This window comes from Sinocyclocheilus grahami, unplaced genomic scaffold (assembly GCF_001515645.1).
Source record: "Sinocyclocheilus grahami isolate Dianchi unplaced genomic scaffold, SAMN03320097.WGS_v1.1 scaffold108.1, whole genome shotgun sequence".
In the NCBI taxonomy this organism is placed as follows: domain Eukaryota; kingdom Metazoa; phylum Chordata; class Actinopteri; order Cypriniformes; family Cyprinidae; genus Sinocyclocheilus; species Sinocyclocheilus grahami.
In genome coordinates, this window is record NW_015505287.1 from 448537 (window position 1) to 476293 (window position 27757).

Below are 27757 nucleotides of genomic sequence, written 5' to 3' on the forward strand. Positions count from 1 at the left end.
TTTCTCCAATCACAAATGCAGACATGGTTTTGTGTTTACGCGGCGTGATGCAACACAACGTGTAAAAAGACAGTATAAATCATTATAATTCGTGATTATGTCCCCACTGGATGCAACAAATGCCTCGTTTATAATGGGTTTTAATGTTTTTGTCTCGTCGCTCTGGCCGGGACACGGCATCACAATATGGTAAGGGACGTAACATTTCCGTCACACGCTTGAGGTATTCGGCCAATCACAACGCACTGGATAGCTAGCCAATCAGAGCACACCTCGCTTTTCAGACCGATGAGCTTTGTAAAAATCGACGCGTTTCAGAAAGGCGGCGCATAGAGGAGAAACAGTAATGTACAGTATGTGGAAAATAATGTTTTTTGAACCTTAAACCGCATAAACACATTTTATTACACCAAATACACAAAATACTGTTCTTTTTAGCAGCTTCATATGACCCCTTTAATTTCTGTGTTTGACTGAACTCTTGAATGCTTAAATCAGCAGGGCTGGGCATGAAATTCAGCATGAAATTAACAAAATAATGAACATAACAAAAATTCAGAATTCATACCCTATTTAATCCCCTATATTTACGTAGGTACCAAGATGTTTCCTTCGTGGTTTACACGGGTGATCAGGGCGTGACCGCAGAAGAGATTTTAGATGGAGCGCGGCGGCGCTTCAACATCAGACTCCCTCGTGCCGTTAAGTTTGTGTTCCTGAAACATCGTCTCCTGGTGGAGGCCAAACTTTACCCACACTTCACCCTTCTGGGGCAGAGCGTGGGCTCCATCTTCTTGGGGTGGGAGGCCTTGACTGAGTTTGTTCCAGACCTCTACATTGACTCAATGGGCTATGCCTTCACTCTACCTGTGTTCTGTTATCTGGGTGGCTGTCATGTGGGAAGCTATGTGCACTACCCAACCATCAGCACTGATATGCTGTCAGTGGTTCGAGAAAGAAACCCAAGGTTAGTCAAGAAAGTCGAATTAAATGTAAAAGTTGAATGTTTAGCAGTAGAGCTGCACGATTAATCGTTAAAAGATTGCGATCTCGATTCAGACACCCACGTGATCTGATTTCTAAATGGCAATGATTTGCCCGTGTCTATAAAACCTTTGGAAAAACTGAGAGAGAGAGAGAGCGCGGGCAGTTACTAGGTAAGAAATAGCTTCACAAACAGTCTTTTCAGCTACACGGTGTCGTGGAAATTCTGACTTAATATAGTGATAAAATAATTGTGAAGACTGAGAATGAAAAACTAAACAGAGTTTTGTCTTTGTCTTGCTTTAATTCTCTGCAGAGAAGTGATCTGTTTGACACACAGTTGAAGCTGTGAGCAAAAGAGATCACAGCCCAGTTTTTATAGTCAAAAGTATACATTTCAAAATCCCTCATCTAATCAATGAAATGGCTGTATTACATCACCCCATGGTACCACTTGCTAAAATGTTGATGTCTGGTTATTCTCAAAGCTTGTTCGTTCCTGGTACACAACTTCTCTGAGAAGACCTCATTCACTCTATTGGTTACCATTGAATACTTATTGAGTACTGATTAAAGATTACATTCAAAAGATGTATGTAAGATAAATGTATTAAAGTGAGATCAGTGCAATCAATGCAAATTAAAAGAATTCCGCTACGCTAGTATTATTTAATTCATGTTATCACAGAAATACTGGGATGAAAGTTTATAGTTCGGATATACATTTTTAGTTCAAATATAAATATTGATGTATATGGTCGTGCTCAAAATAGAGCAAGGCTTCTTTTGAAAGTAATTGGTGCTTCAAATAACATTTGTGTTGATTGCATCGTTTCGCCACTAGGTGGCGACAAGTGATTGTTTAAAAATGTATTTGTCATTGAATCATTGATTCAAGAGATTCGTTCAAAAACGCTGATTCATCCAGTAATGAAACAAGTGAAGTATTTGAGTCATTGAATCATTAATTTAAACCACTTTTTCACCATTTTAATATTAAAATGGGTCTATTTAATATATTATATTTTAAATACATACATTAGGTTATATATTAAAATGTTTAAGAATTCATTCAAATTAATTAAACATTTTTAAATAGACAGCAATTAATATTTTTTCACACATTATTTTGTTTAGTTCAGAATTCTCAATTTATCCAGAATCGTGCAGCTCTAATGATTAGTCACTTAAAAGCTTAGTTTTGTGGCTGATGCAGAGAACTCCATAATGACTCAATTGTAGTTCAGAACGGACCATATTTACTTAATGAATATAGTTTTGGTCTTATTGTGCATAATGAATTGGTGCAGTAGTTCTAAACCAACATAAACAGGGCTTCAATATAATTTAATAATTTAATTAGACAAAATAAAATATATAAAAAAATGGTGTTTTGTATTTTAACTCACCCCCTCAGCATTTTTTTTTTAACATTTAAATCCCACTTGAAAAACCTGGATATATGAGGAAGCTTAATTTGAAAGTGGGATTTCTAGTCCTGGAAAAAAAGTCATAAAAAGTCATAGTAATAAAATCTTAAAACTTCATATCCATTGTTATGATTATACATTTTTGTAATCATGCCAACCACTAAAATATTTTATCAGGTTATTTTTTGTTAAATATTCTTTTTCACTCAAACAATATGTCACATTACAGAAGTAAAATGTCTTCTAAATGGCGCTTCATGTTGTCTTGAACCATTATTAGCATTAGCTTTCTGATAAGCATTTTTTTGTCTCATAAATACATCTCTTGCAGTATGTTTTCCAGATGTTATGTATGTTGCATGAATGTGTATAATTATATTTACATACACTACGGTTCAAATGTTTGGGGTCAGTATACCTTTTTGAATGAATAAATGCATACTTTTATTTAGCAGGGATTCCTTATATTGATATAAGGAAAAGTAAAGACATTTATCCACCTTATTTTCCCCGTAAAAATGGGTGTGGCCATTTGTAAATTTGATGGGTTTTCTTGCTTCCGGTCTCATTCCCTTCCAGCTATTTTTAACTACAAAACCGCTCGTTTTGCTGCCTGAAATAACAAATTGATGTGTCTTACCATGTTATTTTAATGTATTATCTAAATTATGAACACACTGGTTGCTAATGTGTTGCTATGCGGTTGCTAGGTTACCCAGAGTGCTAGTGCAAACAGTTTTACCGTTTACTGCACGCTGTAATTCTTCTCGTTATTTCGGCTGATGAACCGGAGGTCTCGCCCATAGGCTTACTTCCACGTTACAGAATAAGGTGGATAATGTTTACAAAAGATTTGTATTTCAAATCAATGTTCTTTTGAACTTTCTACTCATCAAGGACTCCTAAAAAAGTGTCACGGTTTTCACAAAAATGTGATGCAGCACAATTGTTTTCAACATTGATAATAATAATAAGAATTTTTATTATCAACAAAAAAAGCATATTAGAATGATTTCTGAAGGATCATGTGACACTAAAGACTGGAGTAATGCCAGCTTTGCATCACATGGCATTTTAAAATACCAGTACAGTTCTTTTCAATTGGAATAATATTTCCATCATATTACTGTTTTACTGTATTATTGAAGAAATAAATGCAGCCTTGGTGACTTTTTACAAATACATAAAATTCTTACTGACCCCAAGCTTTTGAACGGTGGTGTATATACAGTATAATTGGCCTATAGAAATCTTACATGTATAAATCCATATATGCATTCTTCTATCTTCATTCTAGGTTCAATAATGCAGACTACATCTCCAGTAACCCTGTACTGAGTGCCATCAAAGTGATCTACTACTGTGTCTTTGCGCTGCTGTATGGTCTGGCCGGCTCCTGTAGTGACGTGGTCATGGTCAATTCCACCTGGACTTTAGGTCACATTCTGGCTCTGTGGCGCGCTCCTAACTGCACCAGTGTGGTCTATCCACCATGCGACGTTCAGGCCTTCCTGGACGTCCCTATTGGGGATGTGGATGAAGAGAAGGTGAGAAAGAAGTGTCACTCTGTGGTCTCCGTGGGTCAGTTCCGGCCTGAAAAAGACCATCGGCTGCAGATCAAGGCTTTTAGAAAGCTTCTGGACAGGAAGGGGGTGGAGCCTGCCGGGCGAGAGACCGTGAAGCTGGTGTTGATTGGTGGATGTCGTAACCAGGAAGATGAGGAGAGGGTGCAGATGCTGAAGGGATTGTGTGTGGATCTGGGTGTGGTAGATAGGGTGGAGTTTAAACTCAATATCCCATTTGAAGAACTGAAGAAAGATTTAACAGACGCCACAATCGGGTTGCACACAATGTGGAATGAACATTTCGGTATTGGTAAGAAATATCATGCTCTCAGCAAAATCTCAAAACACTATACAGATTACTTAAAGAAAAACTACTTAATTACTTAAAATGTAATTAAAATGTTACATTAGTTACATTATTTTGTAAAATTGAATAAAAAGAATATTTTATTAAAATTTGAAATATAATAGATTAATAGAATATTATATATATTATACACATTATACATATTATGCATTGTAAAATGTTTTTTTTTATTTGTTAGAAATAATTGAAATTGACAAAGATTATTTTTCTCCACAGTGCATATTTGCCAGTGTTATTTTAGTATCATTGATATTACATTTTAGTTTTCGGATAATATTTTGAATTAGATTTCATTTGATATTTTCTGTTAATCTCTTTCATTTTAGTTTTGATCATTTTTGTCATTTTATATATATTTATTTAAATGCCTGTATAGTTTTTATTTATATTTATTGATTAGTTTTTGTTTACTTTATTTTTAGTTATTTTAGTATTTTAAGTTAAACTAAATGAAAATAAGAAATGTTGCCTTGGCAATTAGCTAATATATATAGCTAATAGTAATATATTTTAGTATAACTGATGTTACATTTTAGTTTTCGTTAATATTTTCAATTAATTTCATATTACGGTATATTTTCTGTTAATCTCTTTCATTTTAGTTTTAGTTATATAGTTGTGTTTTTGACATTTTTATATATATATTTCTTTAAATGCCTGTATAGTTTTTATTTATTCTTATTTATTTGTTTTAGTCCTTTAAGTTAAACTATAAATATACAGGTGCATCTCAATAAATTAGAATGTCATGGAAAAGTTCATTTATTTCCGGTATGCACCTGTATATATATATATTATTTCAGGTAACAAAAATGTTTGTTTAGGGTTTTAGTTTCCATTTTAGTTAACTAATAACCCTGATATTTCCCTGACCGTTACACTGAGAATTTCTCATCTTCTCCCACATGTCCGCAGGTGTAGTGGAGTGTATGGCTGCAGGAACTATCATTCTGGCTCACAAATCCGGTGGTCCCAAGTTGGACATTGTAGTTCCCTATGATAACGGTCCAACTGGCTTCCTGGCAGACGATGAAGACAGTTATGCAGATGCCATGGAACGAATCCTTGCTATGACTCCTGCAGCTCGATCAGAGATCCGACGCCGGGCACGTCTGTCCGTCTCCCGCTTCTCAGACCAGGAGTTTGAAGGCTCATTTCTTTCAGCCATGGAGCCTCTAATGTCAACACTAAGACTGTGAGTGATCGAGGAGGGGGTCATGGTGACTGACTATAGTGATATAGTTCAGTCTAATTCACGAGCGTGTGCTGGCCCTGTAATACTGACTCCAAATCATTCCTTGTCTAGAGCAGAAGTGAGCACACCTGCCTGTCTTGTGAACATTTGCTCTTTACGTAACATCACTAAGGTAAGGGAAAAGCATCATGGGAAATGCTAGTTCTGGTGAGATGCCACCTTTTGCTTTAACTTAATGACAGATTGAATGACAGATTGCTGCAAATGAACAGAAAGCAGTAGATATTGTATAATTTAAATGCAAACATGCAGTTTTTTCTTCATATCTGTTGTGTGTACATTATATATGATAGAGTACAAATGTAATAGCTTTGTTTTGTTTTGTTGTAAAAGGTTTTAGAGGGTTACACAACAAGACTAATGTTTAAAAAAAGTGATGTTTCTCTTGGAAGATTCAAATTATACTAGTGCTTTGCTTTTTTTTTTGCAATAAATTATGAGTGAGTGGTCTGGAAATATAAACAAAATGCTTGTCCTGTTTGATGGAAAATAAACTGAATTCACTATTACCACATCATTTTAAGTAGCAATATTTTCATGTAATTATTGCATTCACAGTTATTACATTGGAAAGCTGTGCTCAGTTCTCATTTTTGTCACATACTGCTGTCCAGACCTTTTCCACGGTTAACCAACCTCCAGTAACAGAATTGGTTTTACATAACTGCTGTATACAGAAAAGCTGTCCCAGGAGCACAGATTCTGAGTAAGGGAAATAGTGTTTGTCTGTCTAGACTAGATAGGAAAGTGAGAGAGAGGCCAAATTAAACAGCGCATAGTATCTGGGAAAAGAGGAGGGAACGGAGAGGGTTGAGGATATTTAAACAGCTAGTAACAGAAACCTAACAATCAAATTTACTAAACAAAACAAGTACATTTTTCTCAAATACTACTGAAATCATTATACTTAAAAGAAAAAAAGTTATGTGAACTCAATGACTGTTAAAGAGAGTGAATGTTGAAATTGTGTTATCGGTGTATTTTTGCATAAGATTAATAGATTAATCTCTTAGTGGTTTTCGATTTTATGCAAATAGTTTTATGGACTCAAACTAAACAAGCTCACAGTACATAGTAGATTGGTTTTAAACTTTAAGGCAATTGTTTCCTAAAATGGTTAACCTTAACTAATATTGGGTATTACAGTGTGCATGTGTACTTTCTAATAATAATAAATATTATTTATAATAATGTACTAATATTAGTGGTCGACCAATATTTGTTTTTTGATGGCCGATGCCGATTTCTTGGAAAGCAGGGTGGCCGATATAAAGCCGATATAATTTTTTTTTTTTAATTAATGTTTAAGAAATTTGAAATCATTTGAAAATGGATTAAAAAGTTAATGTGTTAAATAAACATACTTATACTTTAGATGACAAAGTATTTTTCACAAATAAATATTTAATAAAAAATATAAAAAAGGAAGTGAACACTAACCAACAGGGCACTCAGTATTCTGGGAAGTTTGTGTGCATTGGGAATCATATTTTTTCAAATAAAGCCAAGGTAACACTCATTTTACAAACAGCACACAGTGGAAATGACATGAATATGGCAGTGGGCAAATGCATAAAGTGCAGCATAATTTGAAATCACGAGTTTAGTTTGTCGATCGCACGTCTCCAGTGAAGCTGAACTCTCCTCCTGTCTGCATTCAATTCACACGGACCGACCGTCACAGAACACGCGATCATGCAGGATACACATACACACTTCACAAGATCTCCTAAACTGGATCCGACTAAGTCTGCAAGGTTTGTGAAATTAAATGTTCATTAGTCATTCAAAGATTTGTGTAAATGATGTAAATGCGTATTTGCTGAATGCTGATGGCAAATGAGAAAGAATTATAATGTTTGCCTTTCTATTACTAATAATATAAAAGCAATCGTTATAATACTTTTTGTATACATTTTAATTCCTTTGTTTAACCGTTCTAACGCATCGGCCAAAGAGGAAAACTTATCGGCCATTGCCGATATTTGAAAAATGCCAAATATCGGCCGATATATCGGCCTTGGCGATATATCGGTCGACCACTAACTGATATACATTATAATGAAATCTCTTCTGCTCACTAAGGCTGCATTTATTTGATAAAAAATACAGTAAAACCGTAATATTGTAAATTATTCTTTAATAAATCTATTATTGAAAATTCAGCTTTGCATCACAGGAATGAATTAATATATAAAAATAGAAATGGTAATTTTGAATTGTAATAATATTTCAGAATATTAAGCTGTAATTAAAAAAGATTATTGGACTACATTTTACAAGAAAATACTATTTGAGGCAAAATGTCACAATTCATTCAATGTGGTACTTTGAAATCGATTGTGAAATTTACAAGCAAAGTATGAGTTAAAATAGTTTCTACAACATAATTTTTTCATTGAATGCTTCAAGGAACAAGGCTATTTTTCATAACATGTATTAATTGCAATATTTGTTACCTGAAACAATAATTCTGCCTTATACATTTTTGCTGTTTCATAATTTTTGTACTGTTTAATATTTGATTGTTTGGCAGCACCTCTGTTATTAGGACATGGTGTCTCAACTGTCAACATGTTCAATAACTGTGTAATAGTTCAAATGTGTTTAACAGACTATATACAGAAATGAACCAACCTTGAGAAATATTCACAGAAGTAAGTGAAAATTAGCTGTAACAATTCATGATTACAATCATAGGAACTTGGAAAAGGAGCAATAGGAGATTCTCAGAAACTACTAATGGTTAAGAAAGCAGAATTAGACGTCTGCTAACTTAGCTTTTTCATGAGTCACTGATTTGATTTCACTGTCAAGAATATATATTGATTTCTTCCTCTGTTCAGCTATATTTTTAACTTTTTCAGATGCAGGAGAAAATCAGAAAGAAAATGTTTATAAATAAATGTAACCGATGCATCATTCATGCAGACACTTCTCTAAATTCTTTTACAGTAAATTATAAGGTGACACACACACACATATATATATATATATATATATATATATATATTTTTTTATAAAAATATATATGCATATGTTGTTTTAAAACTATTTTATAGCATTTTACAGTTAGTTATATGGGTTGGCTTGTATAAACATCATATAATTGTCATATATATATATATATATATATATTTATTATTATTTTTAATTTTTTTTATTCCTGTAATGGCAAAGCTGAATTTTCAGCAGCCATTACTTCAGTTCACTGTACACAGTTTTTCAAGTACATCATCCAAAATGGTATGTTGTAATTTTGCACAGTCGTTTTTAAAATTGTTATTATCAGACCATATTCTGGGTAAAACAAGCATTGGGTTTGCATGACAAAGTTCCTCTTTACCCAGATGTGCACGAACAGGAGAGAGACGCCAAATCAAACAACACCTTGTACACAGAAAAGAGGAGGAGAATTAGAAGAGCCATCACAGTTAAAAAAAGGACTGTTTGGTAGGAAGAGTGTCCAGTGTGATTGAAACGAAAATGAGGTGCTGTGTTTTTCTCTTTCTGCTCCTGCAGGTTTTAGGAGGTTTAGGTGAGTGCGGTCTTGATGTTGATTATTAGCACAGACTGTAAGACATAAGGAATAAATATGTGACAATACAAACAATGGAAACATGCAGCTTTCATACTTTGCTAAAATAAATGTCAGTAGTCTTTACGTGTTGACTTTTAATCTTAAAAGTAATTTTTTGTGTGGATTTAGTTGTAAATCATTAAATAAGTTACATGACCTCTGACATGCAACCATAGGCTTACCTCTGTTTGAGCTCAGCTCAAAAGCAGATGATGCTCTGCAGATGGCGCTCAATCGGATTAATGCACGCATTGCCAGGAATCATCTCTACAGAGTGTCCAAGGCATCTGTAAAGAGGGTCAGTACACACTCTTACAACAACTCTTTTATTTCTACATCTGGCAAAACTGGTGACTAGCGAGGATCCAGTCATCAATGAAAGACAAAGTATAACGAATGAATAGTTTAAAAAAGCAACAGCCCAAAATACTGACTGCTGAGCATTTGCCTTTATTTACCTTAAGATTGTTCCTCTGGGAATGAACACATTTGATCTGCATCTGAGGTTTGGCATCAGGGAGACGGAGTGTCAGAAGAGCTCTGGGGTCGATCCTCAGGGCTGCATGTACCGCAAAGGTTTTTTTGTGGTAAGTTATCTCAAGGTATTCATATCATATGTGTATGGACATGATCCGGGTTTGCCAATAGATCATAATAATTGTACCAGATTTGTGCACCATTGATAATTGAATTAACACCTTTTCAATTGCTTAAGCTGAATTGTGGAAGCAATGGATGCAATATGTGAATATTCACAGAATTTGTATAAACTGATGGGAGTGGTTTTAATTTTCAGTATAAATTACCCATAAACATGTCATCACACACGTTGTCTACAGTGTAATAACAACAGCTATTTATAATTTATATACTCATATTTTTTATTTTATAGGCCTTGGTAAAAGACTGCATTTTCCAATGCTGAGAATTTTCAATATATTTATATAATAATGTTTTACTAATTTTGGTCAAATAAATGCAGCCTTGATGAGCAGAAAATACCTTCTTTCAAATTTTTTTTTCAATCACTAGGACTAATTTTTCAAATATTAGGTCACTAATATATATATACTGTATATAAAAAAAACTGCACACAGTTCTCCTAACACTGTAACAAAAAATATTATTGGAGTATGTTTACAAGATAATACTATATCAGTCTTGCTACTGTTAATGTTCACATTTAATTCTCGCTATTTGCAATTAATTGTAAAATTGACAAGCAATTTCTGAATGGTTTCTACACCAATCTTTTTTTCAGTGTATTTTTTGCCTTGGCACAGCAGTTAATTTTGAATCAAAAAAGCACTAAAACTTCCAAAACACATAATAATTGTCTCTTCATACATCTCAAATCAAGTCATTCTTTACAACAATAGTAATGTTTGTGACCCAACAAACACACTTTCTCACTCATAAAACAATGACCTAAATACACTGACAACAGATAGCATTACACAATGTTTTCTTTTGTAAAATTTCTTTACAAAACAGCAAGTTTCCCCATTTTTATAGACATATATAATGAAATTGAAAGACTAACACTTGTGTAGGTATTAGGTTTAGAACATTTCAATATGGCATTACTGTAGAAATGCAGCAAATTGCTGTCTTAATCAGTTTATCCACAGATACTATTGCGCTTACTGTGTGAAGAGATTTGAAAATTGATCCAAGTACTGAGAAATTGGATCTAGCAACAGTTAAAAGCTATACCGACCCCAAGCATTTGAATGATAAAAAAAAAAAAACTAAAAAAGTATTATGTGACTGCTGAACTTGATTTATATATGAATAAATAAGCTTTCCATTGATGTATAGATTGTTGTAGTAGTTTGAGCCGAGATACAACTATTTGAAAATCTGGAATCTGAGGGTGCAAAAAAAATCTAAATATTAAGAAAATCACCTTTAAAGCTGTCCAAATGAAGTCCTAAGCAATGCATAATACTTAGCAAAAATTAAGTTTTGATATATTTATGGTATGAAATTTACAAAATATCTTCATGGAACATGATCTTTACTTAATATCCTAATCATTTTTGGCATAAAAGAAAAATAGATCATTTTGACCCATACAATGTATTGTTGGCTATTGCTACAAATATACCCGTGCTACTTAAGACCAGTAGTTGTGGTCCAGGGTCACATATTTTTAAAATGTGTATATTAACAATCCTTTGTAGAAACTTGCATAATGGTTAGTAATACTGATTATTATTATTAAGAGTATAACATTCTTTTTTCATGAATCTTTTTTGATTCTTTTCCATACCCTTGGGGTTTAGCCGGAGGCAGGGTGCTATATCAGAGCCAGAGTGAATCAGGACGTCACTCGTATCATCTCTCTCAGATGCACAAAGGCCGACAGCTCCAGCTCTGAGTCCAGTGAGGAGGTGAGTGTCAACATAAATTTGTCTTTATTTCACCAGGAGCATCCAAACATTACCATGAGAAGATACGCACCAAAATGTAAGTGTCTAGTAAACAAGCAAGAAGGGCTAGAAAGAAAGTGCAGTAAATATAATTGCATTAAAAACTATTCATTGATTATTGTGCAGAAGTATGTAACCTATGTCAAGCATAGTTAAATATACGGAATAATAATGTTTACATATAGTGCTTATGTAAATTTTATTTTCATTTTAAGTAAACTAATTTACATTTTGAAATACATGACTAAACAATGAAGTAATTGCTGATAACTTCTTTCCGCCAACAGGGGGGGTTAGGATTATACTACGATTTAAATCATTTTGGGACTAGAGGTAAATAAACTTGTCATCTTTCACACTTGCATATTTGGCATATTAGTATTGTGATCACAATGTTAATAATGCTTTTGACATATTTGTAGACCGCACACATTCAACTTCAGCACCAAGCATTTTCATCGCTCCACCAATACGTGCGGGTCATCATGACAACACTGAAACCAACCATGTTCGTGGAGACCATTTCGACAATCACCTGCCATATCACTGAACTGCTGGATGAAATCACATGAAGACTCTTCATACAAACATTAAGGTGCTACAAACAAAGCTAAATGAAAAGACTACTGTACTAAGGGCCAATAACTGCAGCCTCCACTGAAACATGAAACAAAATTATTCACTGTATGTGATATGAATACGAATACCTGCTGGCATTAACCTCCACAATAAAACCAATAAAAACCAGAAACAAGGATGATATCAACATGTATAATTTCATTTAAAATTACACATTTTGCAGAGGGATATGCAGAGCATGATGTTCATTGACCTTTGATGGATCATGACCAGATACTTTAATAATTTAATATTAGCTTCAGTTAGTCACTTCTCAACAACCTGAAAAGTTTCATGATATTGTAAATACATTCAATAAACAATTTTTTCAAAATGAAATGTGGACATGCGTTAATATGCATAATTGTTTGTACATATGCCAAGTTATAGGTGCTCACTGTAAGATTATGAAGTTGCACGTCATGTCTGAATGGTGAAAATAAGCCAGAATCCTTCAACAAGTAAAACCTACAGGGAAACCGAACTTCCTAATGGCCTCTTTTTATAAGATGAGAATATTTTGATCAGTTGTTTGATACACGTGTTCTAGAATTTTAAGGCATGGCTGTATTCATGAGCCAATAATACAGGTTATAATACAGGATATAAGATAAATCTATGTGAATAATGATTGTGTCATTCAGTCACATGACTTAAAAGTCCATCTCTTCATAGATGAACAATTTGTAAAAGTCAGCTTGAATGTTCACTAGAGGACGTAAGGACCAACAAGTAACAGCAAGGCAGTCATTTGTTTTACCTAGACAAAGATACTGCAGCAAATGAGAATATCTACAATTTAAACAGGTCTAATAAAAAAAAAAGCAAACATTCCACAGTCTCACAGATCTAGACATTGGGGCAACTCCCTGAACAACAGGTCCTTCATGTTACAGTTTTGACAAATACAACTAAAATGCACTTAGTGGCTCAAAGAGCAATAGTGATCAAGATCCGTTCTAGATGCATCCATTGAGCACTGGATCTGCCACATAAATGGTCAAAGTTGTGCCAAACTAATATACCAGCCAAACACACTGCCTAATTCAACCTACCTATCTAAAACTCCTCAAACATCAATAACCATCCAACCATTTAAAAAACTTCCATCTGAAATAACAATCTCTTCAGATTATTAAATAATCGATAATATAAAAACAACATGAAATCAAAATTTAAAATCCCACCCAACCCCAAAGTTCAAAATGTTTGTCTTCCCAAAAATCAATAAGATTAACAGTTTAATGTAGTTTTGTCTTCCATGCAGTACCAAGGTGTTGAAGGTGGAATCACTCAGTTGTTTGGAACTGGAACTGATGCACTGTCACAAAGTCACAGTAAAGCTGAAACTTCTTGAGCGGTTTTGTACAGAAAAAGCGGAGCATACCAACAAAATGATGGCTTCAATGAGACATGTAAATAGCAAGCAAGAGTAAAAGTTGCAGTTTTCTCAGTTTGTGAGTTTGGTGCTGTGGTCCCGCTTGGGTGGGGCAGGAGGAGGCCCTCGCCGTAGCGTTGCATAGCCTGAGATATTCCCGGACATGAAGCCACTACCACTGTGTCTCTGTTGATCATTCAGAAGCTCAGGTGGAGGTGGTGGCAAAGCCATGTCATCCATTGTGGCCACAGGGTCCACTTTGTCTCCAGAGACTCGTGAGGACTTGCGTTTCAGTGTCTTGTTAAGGTCCTCCAAGAAGTTTGGCTGCGTGGTGCCTTTAGGAGAAGAAGGGGGAATAGGGCCCCCTTGTATGGAAGGTGGTGAGAGTGGTGGAGGCTCTCTAATAGAGTTGTTACAGCGAATTGATGCTGGAGGTTGCGTCTTTTTCAGTGAACTCTTGCCCCAAGCAGGCTGGGGCTGAGGATTGACCACAGCCACTTTCGGAGACAAACCATTTGGATCACCTGGAAGGGGCGGTGGTGGAGGGAGGTCAGACTCCAGTGGGGGAGGGGGGAAGATGTCATTTTCTGGGGGTGGAGGGGATGGGAAGTCTGCAGTGGATTGGCGGTTCTGATTCAATTTGTTCTGCAAAGCCAAAGGAAGATTTGCCAGATTGAGCTTTCCTGGTTTGGGGGGTGCCCGAGGACCTGTGGAAAGCTCTTTGGAGGGTGAGCTACTGGAGCTTGATGTCAACGATGAACTAGGGTTAAACTTGCTCCCCAAGTTCCTGCGGGATTCCTTATACTCCACCGAGACATTGTACTTCACACTGGAGTTGCACTGAGGTGTCGGTGGAGGTTTCCTGACGCCCGCAGATGAGCCAGAAGGGGACTTCCTGATAGGGGAGCCTGACACTGGAGGAGGAGGGGCCTTCACTACAGGTAGGGACTGGGGAGCTTTGTGACTTTGAGACTCCGTTTGATTGGCCATTGCAGGAGACGCAACAGGAAACTGGCTAGCAAGCTGCTTAACCAGAGATGGCACTGATGAGGTTTGGTTGGAGAAGGGTAGTGTCTTGGAGATGCTGTGCGAGGAGGTGGGGGTGGGGGAGGTGGTGGGGGTGCTGGAGCTACTGGGGATACTGGAAGAATGCCATACGAAGGTTTTGGTGCTGTCTGAGGTGGAAATCCACCAGAGAATGTTTTGGGCAAAACTGCAGGTTGAATTGGCAGCTGCATGGGGGCTGGTGGAGGTGGTGGAGGAGGTGGTGGTGGTGGATTTGGAGCTGTAGCAATATGCTGTTGGCGAGGGAGTGTAGGTGCTGATGGTGGCAGTGGTGGAGGGGGGGGAGGAGGAGGAGGAGAATTGATCTGATTGGCCTGGGGTATTATATCCTGGGGGACATTGGGAAATTTGTGGGCAAGGACCTTCTTGAGTCCATTGGTTATGAAAGGTGCCTGTACTGTCGAGGATGGTGGAGGAGGGGGAAGGCCATTAGCCTGAAGAGGGGGTGGAGGAGGTGGTAAAGGCTGTGACTGCATTGGCATTATGGGAGGAGGAGGTGGTAAAGGCTGTGACTGCATTGGCATTATGGGAGGTGGAGGAGGCGGTAAAGGCTGTGACTGCACGGGCATTATGGGTGGAGGAGGTGGTAAAGGCTTTGACTGCATTGGCATTATGGGAGGAGGAGGTGGTAAAGGCTGTGACTGCATTGGCATTATGGGAGGAGGAGGTGGTAAAGGCTGTGACTGGATTAGCATTATGGGAGGAGGAGGTGGTAAGGGCTGTGACTGCATTGGCCTTATGGGAGGAGGAGGTGGTAAAGGCTGTGACTGCATTGGCATTATGGGAGGAGGAGGTGGTAAAGGCTGTGACTGCATTGGCATTATGGGAGGTGGAGGAGGCGGTAAAGGCTGTGACTGCACGGGCATTATGGGTGGAGGAGGTGGTAAAGGCTTTGACTGCATTGGCATTATGGGAGGAGGAGGTGGTAAAGGCTGCGGCTGCATTGGCATTATGGGAGGAGGAGGTGGTAAGGGATGTGACTGCATTGGCATTATGGGAGGAGGAGGTGGTAAGGGCTGTGACTGCATTGGCATTATGGGAGGAGGAGGTGGTAAAGGCTGTGACTGGATTAGCATTATGGGAGGAGGAGGTGGTAAGGGCTGTGACTGCATTGGCCTTATGGGAGGAGGAGGTGGGAAAGGCTGTGACTGCATTGGCCGTATGGGAGGTGGAGGCGGTAGAGGCTGTGACTGCATGGGCATTATGGGAGGATGTGGTGGAGGTGAGGGGGGAGGAGAAGGGAAGGACTGTAAAACTGTTGCTGGGGCTGGAGGACCAAGCTTCAAAACAGCCATGGCTGATCCAGGTGGAGGCATTGAGGCAGGTGGAGGTGGAGGAGGAGGGGGTGGGATGTTAGCCCCTGGTGGAATATTGTTCGATTGTGGTTTGGAGGCCGGTGGGACTGGTGGCACTTGCTGCTGGACTTGAGGCGGAGGCTTGTGGTGACTTGTGGCCTGAGAGGCATTCTGCAGCCGAGTGATAGTGCTGTATTTGGCGAACATGGTAGGTGTGGCATGGTGGGGGATATTGGAAATAGGAGGAGGAGGAGGGGGTGGAGGAGGTGGTGGAGGAGGTGGCGGTGGTGGGGCTGGAGTTGCCTGGGGTGGTATTTGTGCTGGTGCCTGTATCGGTGTCTGTATTAGTGCCGGTGCCTGGGTGACACTTCCACGTGACTGTGGAATTGAATGTGGATGTGGCTGTTGCAGTGGGTGTGGATGCTGCTGTTGAGGCACATGATGAGAAGAATGGCTGCTATGGCTTGAATGGGTAGAACGCATTGATTCTGGCCTTGCCTAAACAAATATAAAAAAACAATAATAAATAAGAATATGTTATTTCTTAATTTAATATCCTTTAGGCCTTTAGTGTGGTTCATCTTAAGGGCGTTTCCCACTGAGCGCGATGTGAAAAAGTGAGGCGAATCGCCAACAAACATGCTTTCACACAGAGCACGAAATGATTGATCTTCTGCTAATTCACGCCTGCACTCTAGGTGGCGCCGACCAGCAATGCATTTTTCCTTAGATACGCATCTCATATATGGTCTGCTGCTCAATATACAGCATTAAATTAAGATAAAGTTTGGTTCTACACCAGAAACACAAACAATTTATAATTGCTTATAAGAATACATCTTAAAATATAAATAGAGGTACAATTAGCATCAAGCTACATTTGAAAATGTATGCGATTATTTATGTTTTTTGTTTAAAACCCACTTTAAACCATCATTGAGTGCTTGTAATAACTTCCGATTGAGCTCTAAAGTGGATTTTCATATTATAATAGCCAGGCATGCACTCTTTGTAATGTTTTGAACATGACATTTGCTTATCATTTGTCATAAACATCATTTATTGTTATAAAAATAGCATGAGCTGCATAAAACACATACAGAAAATATATTGTTAATCTTATGTCTGTTTGCTTTCATATTTCATGTATAGAAAAATGTTTCTCTCATTTTTTTCATACACTGAACAAAATTATAAACGCAACACTTTTGTTTTTGCCCCCATTTTTCATGAGCTGAACTCAAAGATCTAAGACTTTTTCTATGTACACAAAAGGCCTATTTTTCTCAAATATTGTTCACAAATCTGTCTAAATCTGTGTTAGTGAGCACTTCTCCTTTGCTGAGATAATCCATCCACCTCACAGGTGTGGCATTTCAAGATGCTGATTATTGCACAGGTGTGCCTTAGGCTGGCCACAATAAAAGGCCACTCTAAAATGTGCAGTTTTATCACACAGCACAATGCCACAGATGTCGCAAATTTTGAGGGAGCGTGCAATTGGCATGCTGACTGCAGGAATGTCCACCAGAGCTGTTGCCCGTGAATTGAATGTTAATTTCTCTACCATAAGCCGTCTCCAAAGGCGTTTCAGAGAATTTGGCAGTACATCCAACCGGCCTCACAACCGCAGACCACGTGTAACCACACCAGCCCAGGATCTCCACATCCAGCATCTTCACCTCCAAGATCGTCTGACACCAGCCTCCGGACAGCTGCTGCAACAATCAGTTTTGCATAACCAAAGAATTTCTGCACAAACTGTCAGAAACCGTCTCAGGGAAGCTCATCGGCATCTGGATCAGCGTATACGACAGCGTGTTCCAGTTCCTGACAGTATCCAGCAACTTCGCACAGCCATTGAAGAGGAGTGGACAAACATTCCACAGGCCACAATCAACAACCTGATCAACTCTACGCGAAGGAGATGTGTTGCACTGCGTGAGGCAAATGGTGGTCACACCAGATACTGACTGGTTTTTGGACTCCCCCCGGACCCCCCCAATACAGTAAAACTGCACATTTTAGAGTGGCCTTTTATTGTGGCCAGCCTAAGGCACACCTGTGCAATAATCATGCTGTCTAATCAGCATCTTGATATGCCACACCTGTGAGGTGGATGGATTATCTCGGCAAAGGAGAAGTGCTCACTAACAGAGATTTAGACAGATTTGTGAACAATATTTGAGAGAAATAGGCCTTTTGTGTACATAGAAAAAGTCTTAGATCTTTGAGTTCAGCTCATGAAAAATGGGGGCAAAAACAAAAAAGTGTTGTGTTTATAATTTTGTTCAGTGTATGTAATGGCAGGAGATATTATCCCATGATTGACAGATCTTGAGTGAACACGCTCTGACTCATAACACTCTCGCACGTGGAAGAAAACAGACAGTGCTCTTCAGATCACATTCAGTAGAGAATGAATAGAAATTATATTCTGTATAAAGAACATGTGAGGATAAATCTGTTCTCAGAAACCAATGATAACAAGAACTCAGCATCCTCTTCTCTCTCAGAATACTTCGGTATTTGTTTACATTGGTTTTCGAAACCTTTTGGGCAACAGCAGCTGCTCCGGGCACATGATCTTAGCTCAAATCTAATTGGATGGTCCGTTTCATCACGGAGCGACGAGGGAAAAAATCGACACACAGAACGAAAAAAAAAATCTTCGCTATTTTGCACCGCGAATGATTGCACCTGGTGTGAATAGTTCCATAGGATTTATTGTTTAGTTTTAAAAGCGTCATTCATGCCGAACATTCACGCCAAATTTTCGAGTTCAGTGTGAAAAGGCCTTTTCTCTGTGGTGTTTTATCAAGTGCCCATATAAAGAGATATATCTTTCCAGAGCAAGAGGATGGCTCACCTTTGTGCTCTCTTCTATTTGCGTCCCTCTCTTCCAGGCCTCAGAGAAGATTGAACTGACTACACTCTGGGAACGGGCATGGGAGGACGAAGTACCATCTGACAAACCACTGTCTGCTTGGCTAGAGTGGTTTGACTGTGATTCTTTAAGCACAAACAAATAAGCACAAACATCAGCTAACAACCTATACATATACAGTCACAAGACAGTAAAATCACTATTATGCCATGAAAGGAAAATGCTCCATAACTACCAATGCCTATGATATTTGAAGGGTTCAAGTGATCAGGTTCAAGTTACTCACCAGGTATACTGACTGAGCTTGTTCCCGACCTGATGCTGGTACTGGAGAGAGAAGACCAGTCATAGGCAGCTTCTGTGCGCTTTATGGCTTCCTGGTAGTTCACATACAATTGCTTCCCATACTGTGCATAAAACACATTCAATGAGGAAGTGATATAAACCCAACATATATACATATATATACATACACGGTTGAAGATTAAGCAATTTCCAACATGAGCTCTGGTTTTAAATTCCTTTTTAAATACAGAAGAGCTTTTGTTATATAATTAATGTGGCATATTAGTTAGTTTCAGAAGAACATGTTTTGAGGTCACAGGGTTCATTAACTGAACATAAAACATGACTATAGGAAGCTATGGGATTACCTTAGCAATACGAATGCCATTAACCCACTGGTGTAGAGTTCTGACATCATCACAGCACAGGTATTTGATATACTGTGACTTCTTCTGTATCTGAGGGTGCTGTGGGCAAAATCAACAATATTACCAAGACATTGAAGACAACAATGGTTCAATAATTTTTTGGGGATTGCTAATACTAATGAACCACTAGAGGGCAGTAACAATGGTTTAGTCAATGTGCATAATGCAAAGCCATCTGTTACACAATCACACGTGAGTTGTCCATATAGTTAGCCACCTGTCACCCAACCTGTTTTTAAATTTAGCTGAAAGGGGTCATATGATGCGATTTCAATTTTTTCCTTTCTCTTTGAAGTGTTACAAGCTCTTGGTGCATAAAGAAGATCTGTAAAGTTGCAAAGACTAAAGTCTCAAATCCAAAGAGATATTCTTTATAAAAGTTAAGAGTCAACCACGCCTACCTAAAACGGCTAATTCTAACACGCCCCCACATGTCTATGTCACGATGTGGGAAGATTTGCATAACGCCGCCCAAATGTACAGCGAGAATAAAAGTTATGCCTTCTTTCTTTGCGTGACAAAGAAAGAAGGCGTAACTTTTATTCTCGCTGCAGTATTGCTGCCGCCGCCATGACGTGAAGTGTGTTTGTGTTCTGTGTGTTTTGTTGTGAAAGCGAAACTACTTTGTTTGGCCTTCCAAAAGAGGACGATATCCACTTCGTCATGCCTAGAGCTGATCCGTGCTGGTCGCTGAGGAAATACATCAACTTTGCGCTGTGGATCGCCGGATCGGCTTTCACCGTGGACGAAGTAGAGTCCAGCCCGAGGTCGTCACATGTGGCTGCCGCAAGCCTGCTCGCCGCTCACTCAGGCCCGCCGGCCTCCGCTCACTCTAGCCCGCCGTGTGAAACTACTTTGTTTGGCCTTCCAAAAGAGGACACGACTAGAAATCAGTGGTTAAGTTGTATTTACAACACTGTTCCAGAACAGTTCAACCCAAATATTCAGATGTGTGCATTGCATTTTATGGAGTACCGTTTCCTGATCCTGGAAGAGTAGACTACAATGCTGGCTGTTCTGACTCACAGACTGCAAGTACGTTTTCATTTTAAAGATTTGCCACTGATGATTCAAACGCGAGTTTTGAGCAGCGTAGGGTAGTGCTGGTTGTTTGTCATTTCTCCGATCACAAATGCAGACATGGTTTTATGTTTATGCAGCGAGATGCAACGCAACGCGAAAAAAAGACAGTACAAATCATTATAATCCGTAATTATGTCCTCACTGGATGCAACAAATGCCTAGTTTATAATGGGTTTTAATGTTTTTGTCTCGTCGCTCTGGCCGGGACACGCCATCACAGTATGGTAAGGGGTGTAACATTTCCGTCACACGCTTGAGGTATTCGGCCAATCACAATGCACTAGATAGCTGGCCAATCAGAGCACACCTCGCTTTTCAGACCGATGAGCTTTGTAAAAATCGATGCGTTTCAAAAAGGCGGGCCATATAGGAGAAACAATAATGTACAGTATGTGGAAAATAATGTGTTTTTGAACCTTAAACCGCGTAAACACATTTCATTACACCAAATACACAAAATAATGTTGTTTTTAGCAACATCATATGACCCCTTTAAAAAAAGCTCACAGATGTAGCCTATTTATATTTGTGAAAATTGACAGGAATCAATACATTTCCAATGATATACCAGAAATTCAACATTTTAACATTTTATTTGATTTTATTCTTGGATGCTATAATGTGTAAAATGTCTGAGTGGACAGATTTACTTTATTAGCTGCTAAGGTTCGAGAGATGTTCTGATATTCACTATTATTCAAATGACTGGAGTCTGTAAGAATTTTTAAAAAGTTTTTGAAAGAAGTCTCGTAAGTTCACCAAGGCTGCATGTAATTGATCAATAATACAGTAAACTGTAATAATGTGAAATATTATCACAATTTAAAATAACTGTTTTGTATGTTATGTACCACAATCTGTCAAGCACATCTTACCAGCAAACTTACTTCTCCAAACTCATCCTTTCTAATCATCCTACTACTTGTCCGCTTGATCCTATTCCATCTCATCTCCTTCAAGCCATTTCTCCTGCACTCACTCACATCATTAACACGTGTCACACTGGTGTTTTTCCCTCAGCATTTAGACAGGCTCGTATAACCCCACTACTTAAGAAACCCTCCCTTAACCCATCTCTTTTAGAGAACTACAGACCGGTTTCCCTTGTTCCTTTCATTGCAAAAACACTTGAACGAGCTGTGTTCAACCAAGTCTCTGCCTTTCTCACACAGAACAACCTCCTCGACAGCAACCAGTCTGGTTTCAGAAGTGGACATTCAACCGAGACTGCCTTGCTCCCAGTTGTTGAAGCCCTGTTGAAGCAAGAGCAGATTCCAAATCTTCAATACTTATCTTGTTGGATCTGTCTGCTGCTTTTGACATGGTTAACCACCAGATCCTCCTGCCAACCCTATTGGCAAAGGGCATCTCAGGAACCGCACTCCAGTGGTTTGAGTCTTACCTCTCAGATAGGTCCTTCAAGGTATCTTGGAGAGGTGAGGTGTCCAAGTCGCAACATCTAACTACTGGGGTGCCTCAGGGCTCAGTTCTTGGACCACTTCTCTTCACTGTCTATATGGCATCACTAGGTTCTGTCATTCAGAAACATGGATTTTCATATCACTGCTATGCTGATGACACTCAACTCTACCTCTCATTCCATCCTGATGACCGACGATAGCTGCTCGCATCTCAGCTTGTCTAACAGACATTTCTTGATGGATGAAGGACCATCACCTTCACCTCAACCTTACCAAGACAGAACTGCTTGTGGTTCCATCAAACACATAATTTCATCACAATTTCACCATCCAGTATAGGCACATCAACCATAACTTCTTCAAAAACAGCCAGAAATCTTGGAGTTATGCTTGATGATCAGCTGACTTTCCCAGACCACATTGCTAAAACTGCGGGTCCTGCAGATTTGCTTTATTCAACATCAAGAAGATCAGGCCCTTTCTTTCGGAACATGCTTCACAACTCCTTGTTCAAGCTCTTGTTATGTCCAGAATTGACTATTGCAATGCTCTCTTGGCAGGTCTTCCAGCCAGTTCTATCAAACATTTACAATTAATCCAGAACACAGAAGCAAGATTAATTTTAATGAGCCGAAAAGAATGCATGTCACACCTCTGTTTATCAATTTGCACTGGCTATCAATAGCTGCTCGCATAAAATTCAAGGCATTAATGTTTGCCTACAAAACTACCACTGGCTCTGCACCCCTGTAGCTAAATTCATTACTTCAGACTTATTTGCTCCCTAGAAACTTGCATTCTGCAAGTGAACAGCGCTTTATTGTGCCATCCCAAAGAGGCACAAAATCACTTTCACTGACTTTTAAATTAAATGTTCCCTCCTGGTGGAATTACCTGGCCTACTCAATCCGAGCAGCTGAGTCCTTAGCCATCTTCAAGAATAGGCTAAAAACACATCTCTTCCATCTTTATTTGACCCTCTAACTCTAGCACTCCCTATTCTAATTCTATTCTTTAAAAAAAACATGTCCTTTTAGACTTGCACTCTATTCATTACTGCTTGTTTTCGTAAAAAAAAAATCTAACACTAGCTTGATCTATTCTTTTTCTAATCTATCCGTTTTCTTTTTATTTATTATATAATTTAAAAACCTTGCTATGTGTACTGCGTTAAGCTAACTGAGACTTGTTATAGCACTTGCGTATCATTGCTCTTTTGTTGATTTTGATTGCTTCCTTTGTCCTCATTTGTAAGTCACTTAGGCTAAATGACTAAATGTATGTGAATATATTTTAAAATGTAATTTATTCCTGTGAAGCAAAGCTGAATTTTTCAGATGCCATTACTCCAGTGTTCCCATAAGAAACATGTCTTATTGTTATCGATGGTGAAAACTGTTTTTTTTCCTTAACATTTCTACAGCAGTTGCATTTTATCTGGATTCTTTGATAAATAGAAAGTTTAAACGATTTAAAAGAGAATTTTTTTGAAACATCATTTGTCAAAAAAATAATTTGTAACATTACAGATGTCTTTACTGTCACAACTGATCAATTGAATGCATTCTTTTTTAATAAAAGTATTAACTGTTTTCCAAAAAAGGCCCCAAATATTTGAAAGGTAGTATATAAACCATTTTTATAAAAGGTAACAGTCAACAGTGCACATCATTTACACTGGCTAAAGTACAAAAAGCCATAACATCACACACACCTTGAGGGCCAGGCAGTAGTCAGTGGGGGCCTTGTACTTGCTCCGGTAGTCCTGACCATAATAAACATTAACATGGTCCAACTGCAGGAAGCACACCAAATCCCTTGAAGCCTACAGTGATCAAATTAAACATTAATATTGTATTCCTATTTATTACTGTCTGTCAAATTTGGATTGTTTTTTTCTTTATAGCTTACAGTGATTGAATCTGAGATGATAAAGGCAAACATTTAGAAAAATAATACTATATACTCATGGTACCAAGCAGAAGTAAATACCCAGGATCAACCACAAGAGGATATCAGTGAGTCTGTGCAAAAGCATATTACAGACAGACAAGCCCATGTCCTTAAATGTCAGAGAATTTAATACTAACACAAAACAATTGTTCATATGTATGCTTGTGACTGACTTGAAATTGTATAAGAACATGAATATTGCATAAGAAAATAAGGCATGGGGTTCTCTCTGGGAATTAAAGTCCCATGATTTATTGTAAGTAGACAAACAGCATATGGTTTGTGTAGAGTATCCTCAGTGAATACATAAACAGGAAATTCCACTCGAGTTTATTAAGTTCTGTGCCCATTTAATGGGAACATAACACCAAATCACATGATAAAACAAAAATAAACAAACAATATCACTGACCTTGGCTTTGCCCTTCGGCACAAAATAGATGCCAGATGCCCTCAGCAGAAAGTAGCGCTTCTTCCAAGACTTTTTGCCATCCTCCTTCAACCACAACACTCCCTCAATTTCAGGAACAGACACTGAGCTTCCACAAAAACATTCCTTCAAAACATACAGATACAAAATACATCATTATATGGTCAAGCATTCTGAAATTTTATCTTGACAGATATAGACAGCTGTAAACTCTGTCGGACATCACAATCAACACTTTAAAATTAACATTGATAAAGGCTTTGGGTCACATTAGTGTGTATGTATTTGGAATTTGCATGTTAAACAAGGAAAGCAAAAAATGCACAGCAGGCAATAAGAGGTTAGGCTAGTTAGTCTAGGCCTTTATAAAAGGTGTTTGAGATTTTCTGAGTGGGATAGTTGGTTTAATTAAAAATGTACCATTGCAATATGATATCAATCTATAATTTGTATTATAATGTGTAATTTACCTCCAGCAATGCCTCCTTGTTTCTGTCTGCCATCTCAGAGGTCTCCTTCCTCCCAAGTAAATAGTTCTTAAAAACATACACAACATGCAACAAGTGAATCAGGGTGACAACATAAAACATAAAAAGAATCATAGCTCATTACTATTACTTGAAACCTATATTTAGATCAGAGTGTGTACATACGCACTAGTGTCTAAAAGTTTAGGTTCTGTAAAATTTCATTTGCATTTATTTGATCAAATATACAGTAAAAACAGTAATTTTGTGAAATATTACTGCAATACATTATTGAAAATGAAAAGCTGAATTTTCAGCAGCCACAACTTTAGTCTTCAGTGTCACATGATCCTTCAGAAATCATTCTAATATGCTATTTTTCTGCTTAAGCAAAAATGTATTATTATTGAAGTTGAAAAGTGTTGTGATGCATGCATATTTATGGGGGGAAAACTTTTTTTAAGGACTTTTTGAAGAATAGAAAGTTCAAAAGAACATTTTATTATTGTTATTTTTTTGTAAAATTATAGACATCTTTACTGTCACTTTAGATCAAATGCTGCAACTTTTTGAAACTTCCTGAATAAATAGGGTGACCATATGGGTCATTTTTACGGGACGCACCCTTGCCAGGATTTCTATATTGCCTAAAATATCCAGGTTTTGGCTGTTTGCACTGTGCAGATCGATCGATGTATGACATTATTTCACTAGAGCTATAGAGAGCAGAGCAGATGGCTCCTTATGCTTTCAAATCGCTCTCGCGGTACTTTGGTGTCATACAACGATCGGTGCACAGCTTCAAGTCGAACAAATGAACAAACAAAGACGTGCGCATATTTGCATCGCTTTGATCGGTCTCACCTTCTCACGCGTGACACGCCACGATTGGTCGATTATGTACAACACCTGCATGTTATTGGTCAAACTACTTTGGATGTTTTAGGCAATAGAAAAATCCTGGCCAGGATGTATCCCGTATAAATGGCACATATGGCCACCCTATGAATAAAAGTATTTTTTACCAAAAAACCCCCCCAAAAAAACATACTGATCCCAAACTTTTGAACAGTAGTGTACATTGGGGTTTTAAAAGTGTCAAAATGTTTCTAATTTGGCTACTTCTAATTAAGTAGTGACTTAATAATATTTGTACCTATGTTTAAAACAGATTTTGAATCCGTTTAATCAGAATTTTTTTCTGTATATGTCACAAAAAAAGAGCTTCACCTGTGGATTTTTGAAAAGTGCATACTTTTCAATCCGTTCAATGAACATGAGTTTGTTTTGACTGTCTCTGGTCCAGTTGAGCAAGTTCTCCACCAGGTTCTCATGGTCTTCAAAAATTCTCTCTGAGGAAAATGATTGAAAGAGTGAGCGAGAATGATAAGGCACAAACTCATAATCTTATTGTCCCTCAGGTTCACAGGATATCTAAGCATGTGCATGTGTCCTCACCCATCTGTAGCTCAGGGATGGTCTCAACCAGGGCCCAGTCCGGACTGTAACCGCAGTGAGATTTATCCAGCAGACTGTCCAGCACCTGCCTGACCGTCTGCCTCTCATCCACCATCATGGTCTTTGAGCTCTCATCTGACATGTGTACACGTATCACCAGCTGATGAAGAAGATTAATAGAAAAGGAAAGTTTGGTTCATTCCAGTACATTTAATATTGAATACAGCTATATTTACACATGCATTTTCAAGGAAAGTCACATTCTGTAGATAAATATACAGTACATTATACCTACATATTAATTTGTTTTTACTAAAATAAACAAAAAAATGACTGTTTAATAACTTTCCTTGAAATGGATAAATTGAATGGGATAGAGAAAGAAAAGTAGCTAACAAGTGGCCTGTAAACAGTCACCAATACTGTTTGAAAATCATCCCAGGATGCATCTCATGATGGTTGGTTTGGTCAAGCTGGTTGCCAAAATACCCAGAGTTTATTCCCAAGCTATCTGTAATCTAACCAAAGGTTGGCTACTTTGAATAAACTACAATAATCGAGTACAGTTACACATGGCAACCTGCCAAATGCAGTAAAAATCAACTGTGGGAGTAGATGCCAGGTTATGATTTATATAGTATGTTCCATCACTTTTTATTTAAATTAAACTCTGTTCTATCTCTAGGAGGAGCCTTTAACATTAGCAAAGCAGCACAACAGTGAAGAGACTTTTTCAGTCTGTTCTCACTGCCTAGGCATATGATAAATTCTACATTTCCAAGACTTTTGTGCACCACTATACAGTCACCAAAAGCACACTTTATCATCTTTACTGTAAAACTGCCAGAAAATCAGCTGTTTGCAATGAGAAACACAAGCCGTCAATATATTGACATGAAGAGCATGGGAATGTTATCATCATGAAATTACTTTGGAAAACAACTGATCAATTTATGAAATGCTAATCTTCAACATGGTTTATCATCAAACATTTATTTTGAAATGAGCTAAATTTGGAATTTCCAACAAAATAAAGGTTGCTTTTTAAGAGCAATCACTGAGAATTTTCTAACAAACAGTTCAGTTTATGGCACTACTCTTTCGTTTCTTCAGAATTGAAATAAATATGCTGAAATCTAAGCAGTGACTCATAAAAACATGTTTGTTTCTTATATTTTTGTCATGGCTAATAAAACTTCTGGTAACACTTAGTATAGGGACCAACTGCTTATTAGCATGCCTATTATTAACATGTTGGCTATTTATTAGTACTTATAAAGCACATATTCTGCATGACCATATTCTACATCCCTAATCCTACCCAATACCTAAACTTAACAACTACCTTACTAACTATTAATAAGCAGCAAATT

The 27757-nt window shown here is 37.7% G+C and overlaps 3 protein-coding genes across 8 annotated transcripts in view; 2 read left to right on the forward strand and 1 right to left on the reverse strand.

Annotated features, from left to right (window-relative positions):
* LOC107588826 (GDP-Man:Man(3)GlcNAc(2)-PP-Dol alpha-1,2-mannosyltransferase-like) overlaps positions 1–6043 on the forward strand; it is a 10825-nt gene extending 4782 nt beyond the window's left edge. Inside the window, exons 4-6 of one of the 3 annotated variants that reach the window (XM_016277051.1) lie at positions 3712–4289; positions 5262–5579; positions 5738–6043. In XM_016277051.1, coding sequence (XP_016132537.1) covers positions 3712–4289; positions 5262–5545 — 862 coding nt within the window. In that variant the 3' untranslated portion in view covers positions 5546–5579; positions 5738–6043. Of the gene's footprint in view, positions 1–595; positions 968–3711; positions 4290–5261 lie in introns of all 3 variants that reach the window. The other 2 variants (XM_016277052.1, XM_016277050.1) reach the window with 2 other exon arrangements.
* Positions 6044–9035: 2992 nt separating this feature from the next.
* On the forward strand, positions 9036–13082 carry spp2 (secreted phosphoprotein 2). Its single transcript, XM_016277053.1, has 6 exons — positions 9036–9139; positions 9358–9479; positions 9646–9768; positions 11470–11577; positions 11904–11949; positions 12039–13082. Exons 1-6 carry the CDS (start codon positions 9088–9090, stop codon positions 12164–12166), a joined length of 579 nt encoding a protein of 192 aa, XP_016132539.1. The 5' UTR covers positions 9036–9087; the 3' UTR covers positions 12167–13082.
* A 1463-nt stretch (positions 13083–14545) lies between these two features.
* Positions 14546–27757, reverse strand: part of LOC107588825 (ras-associated and pleckstrin homology domains-containing protein 1-like) — a 49610-nt gene continuing 36398 nt past the window's right edge. For all 4 annotated transcript variants that reach the window (XM_016277048.1, XM_016277045.1, XM_016277046.1 and 1 more), the window contains 9 exons: positions 26385–26544; positions 26157–26278; positions 24930–24995; positions 24442–24585; positions 23791–23901; positions 19513–19611; positions 19146–19266; positions 18842–18984; positions 14546–16470 (listed from right to left, as the gene is read on the reverse strand). In XM_016277048.1, coding sequence (XP_016132534.1) covers positions 14548–16470; positions 18842–18984; positions 19146–19266; positions 19513–19611; positions 23791–23901; positions 24442–24585; positions 24930–24995; positions 26157–26278; positions 26385–26544 — 2889 coding nt within the window. In that variant the 3' untranslated portion in view covers positions 14546–14547. The remainder of the gene's footprint in view (positions 16471–18841; positions 18985–19145; positions 19267–19512; positions 19612–23790; positions 23902–24441; positions 24586–24929; positions 24996–26156; positions 26279–26384; positions 26545–27757) is intronic.

Coding starts and splice junctions, on each gene's coding strand:
- spp2 (XM_016277053.1), top strand. CDS start 9,088: ATGAGGTGCTGTGTTTTTCTCTTTCTGCTCCTGCAGGTTTTAGGAGGT. Junction 9,480..9,645: donor CCAAGGCATCTGTAAAGAGG/GTCAGTACACAC, acceptor ATTTACCTTAAG/ATTGTTCCTCTGGGAATGAA. Junction 11,950..12,038: donor AAATCATTTTGGGACTAGAG/GTAAATAAACTT, acceptor ACATATTTGTAG/ACCGCACACATTCAACTTCA.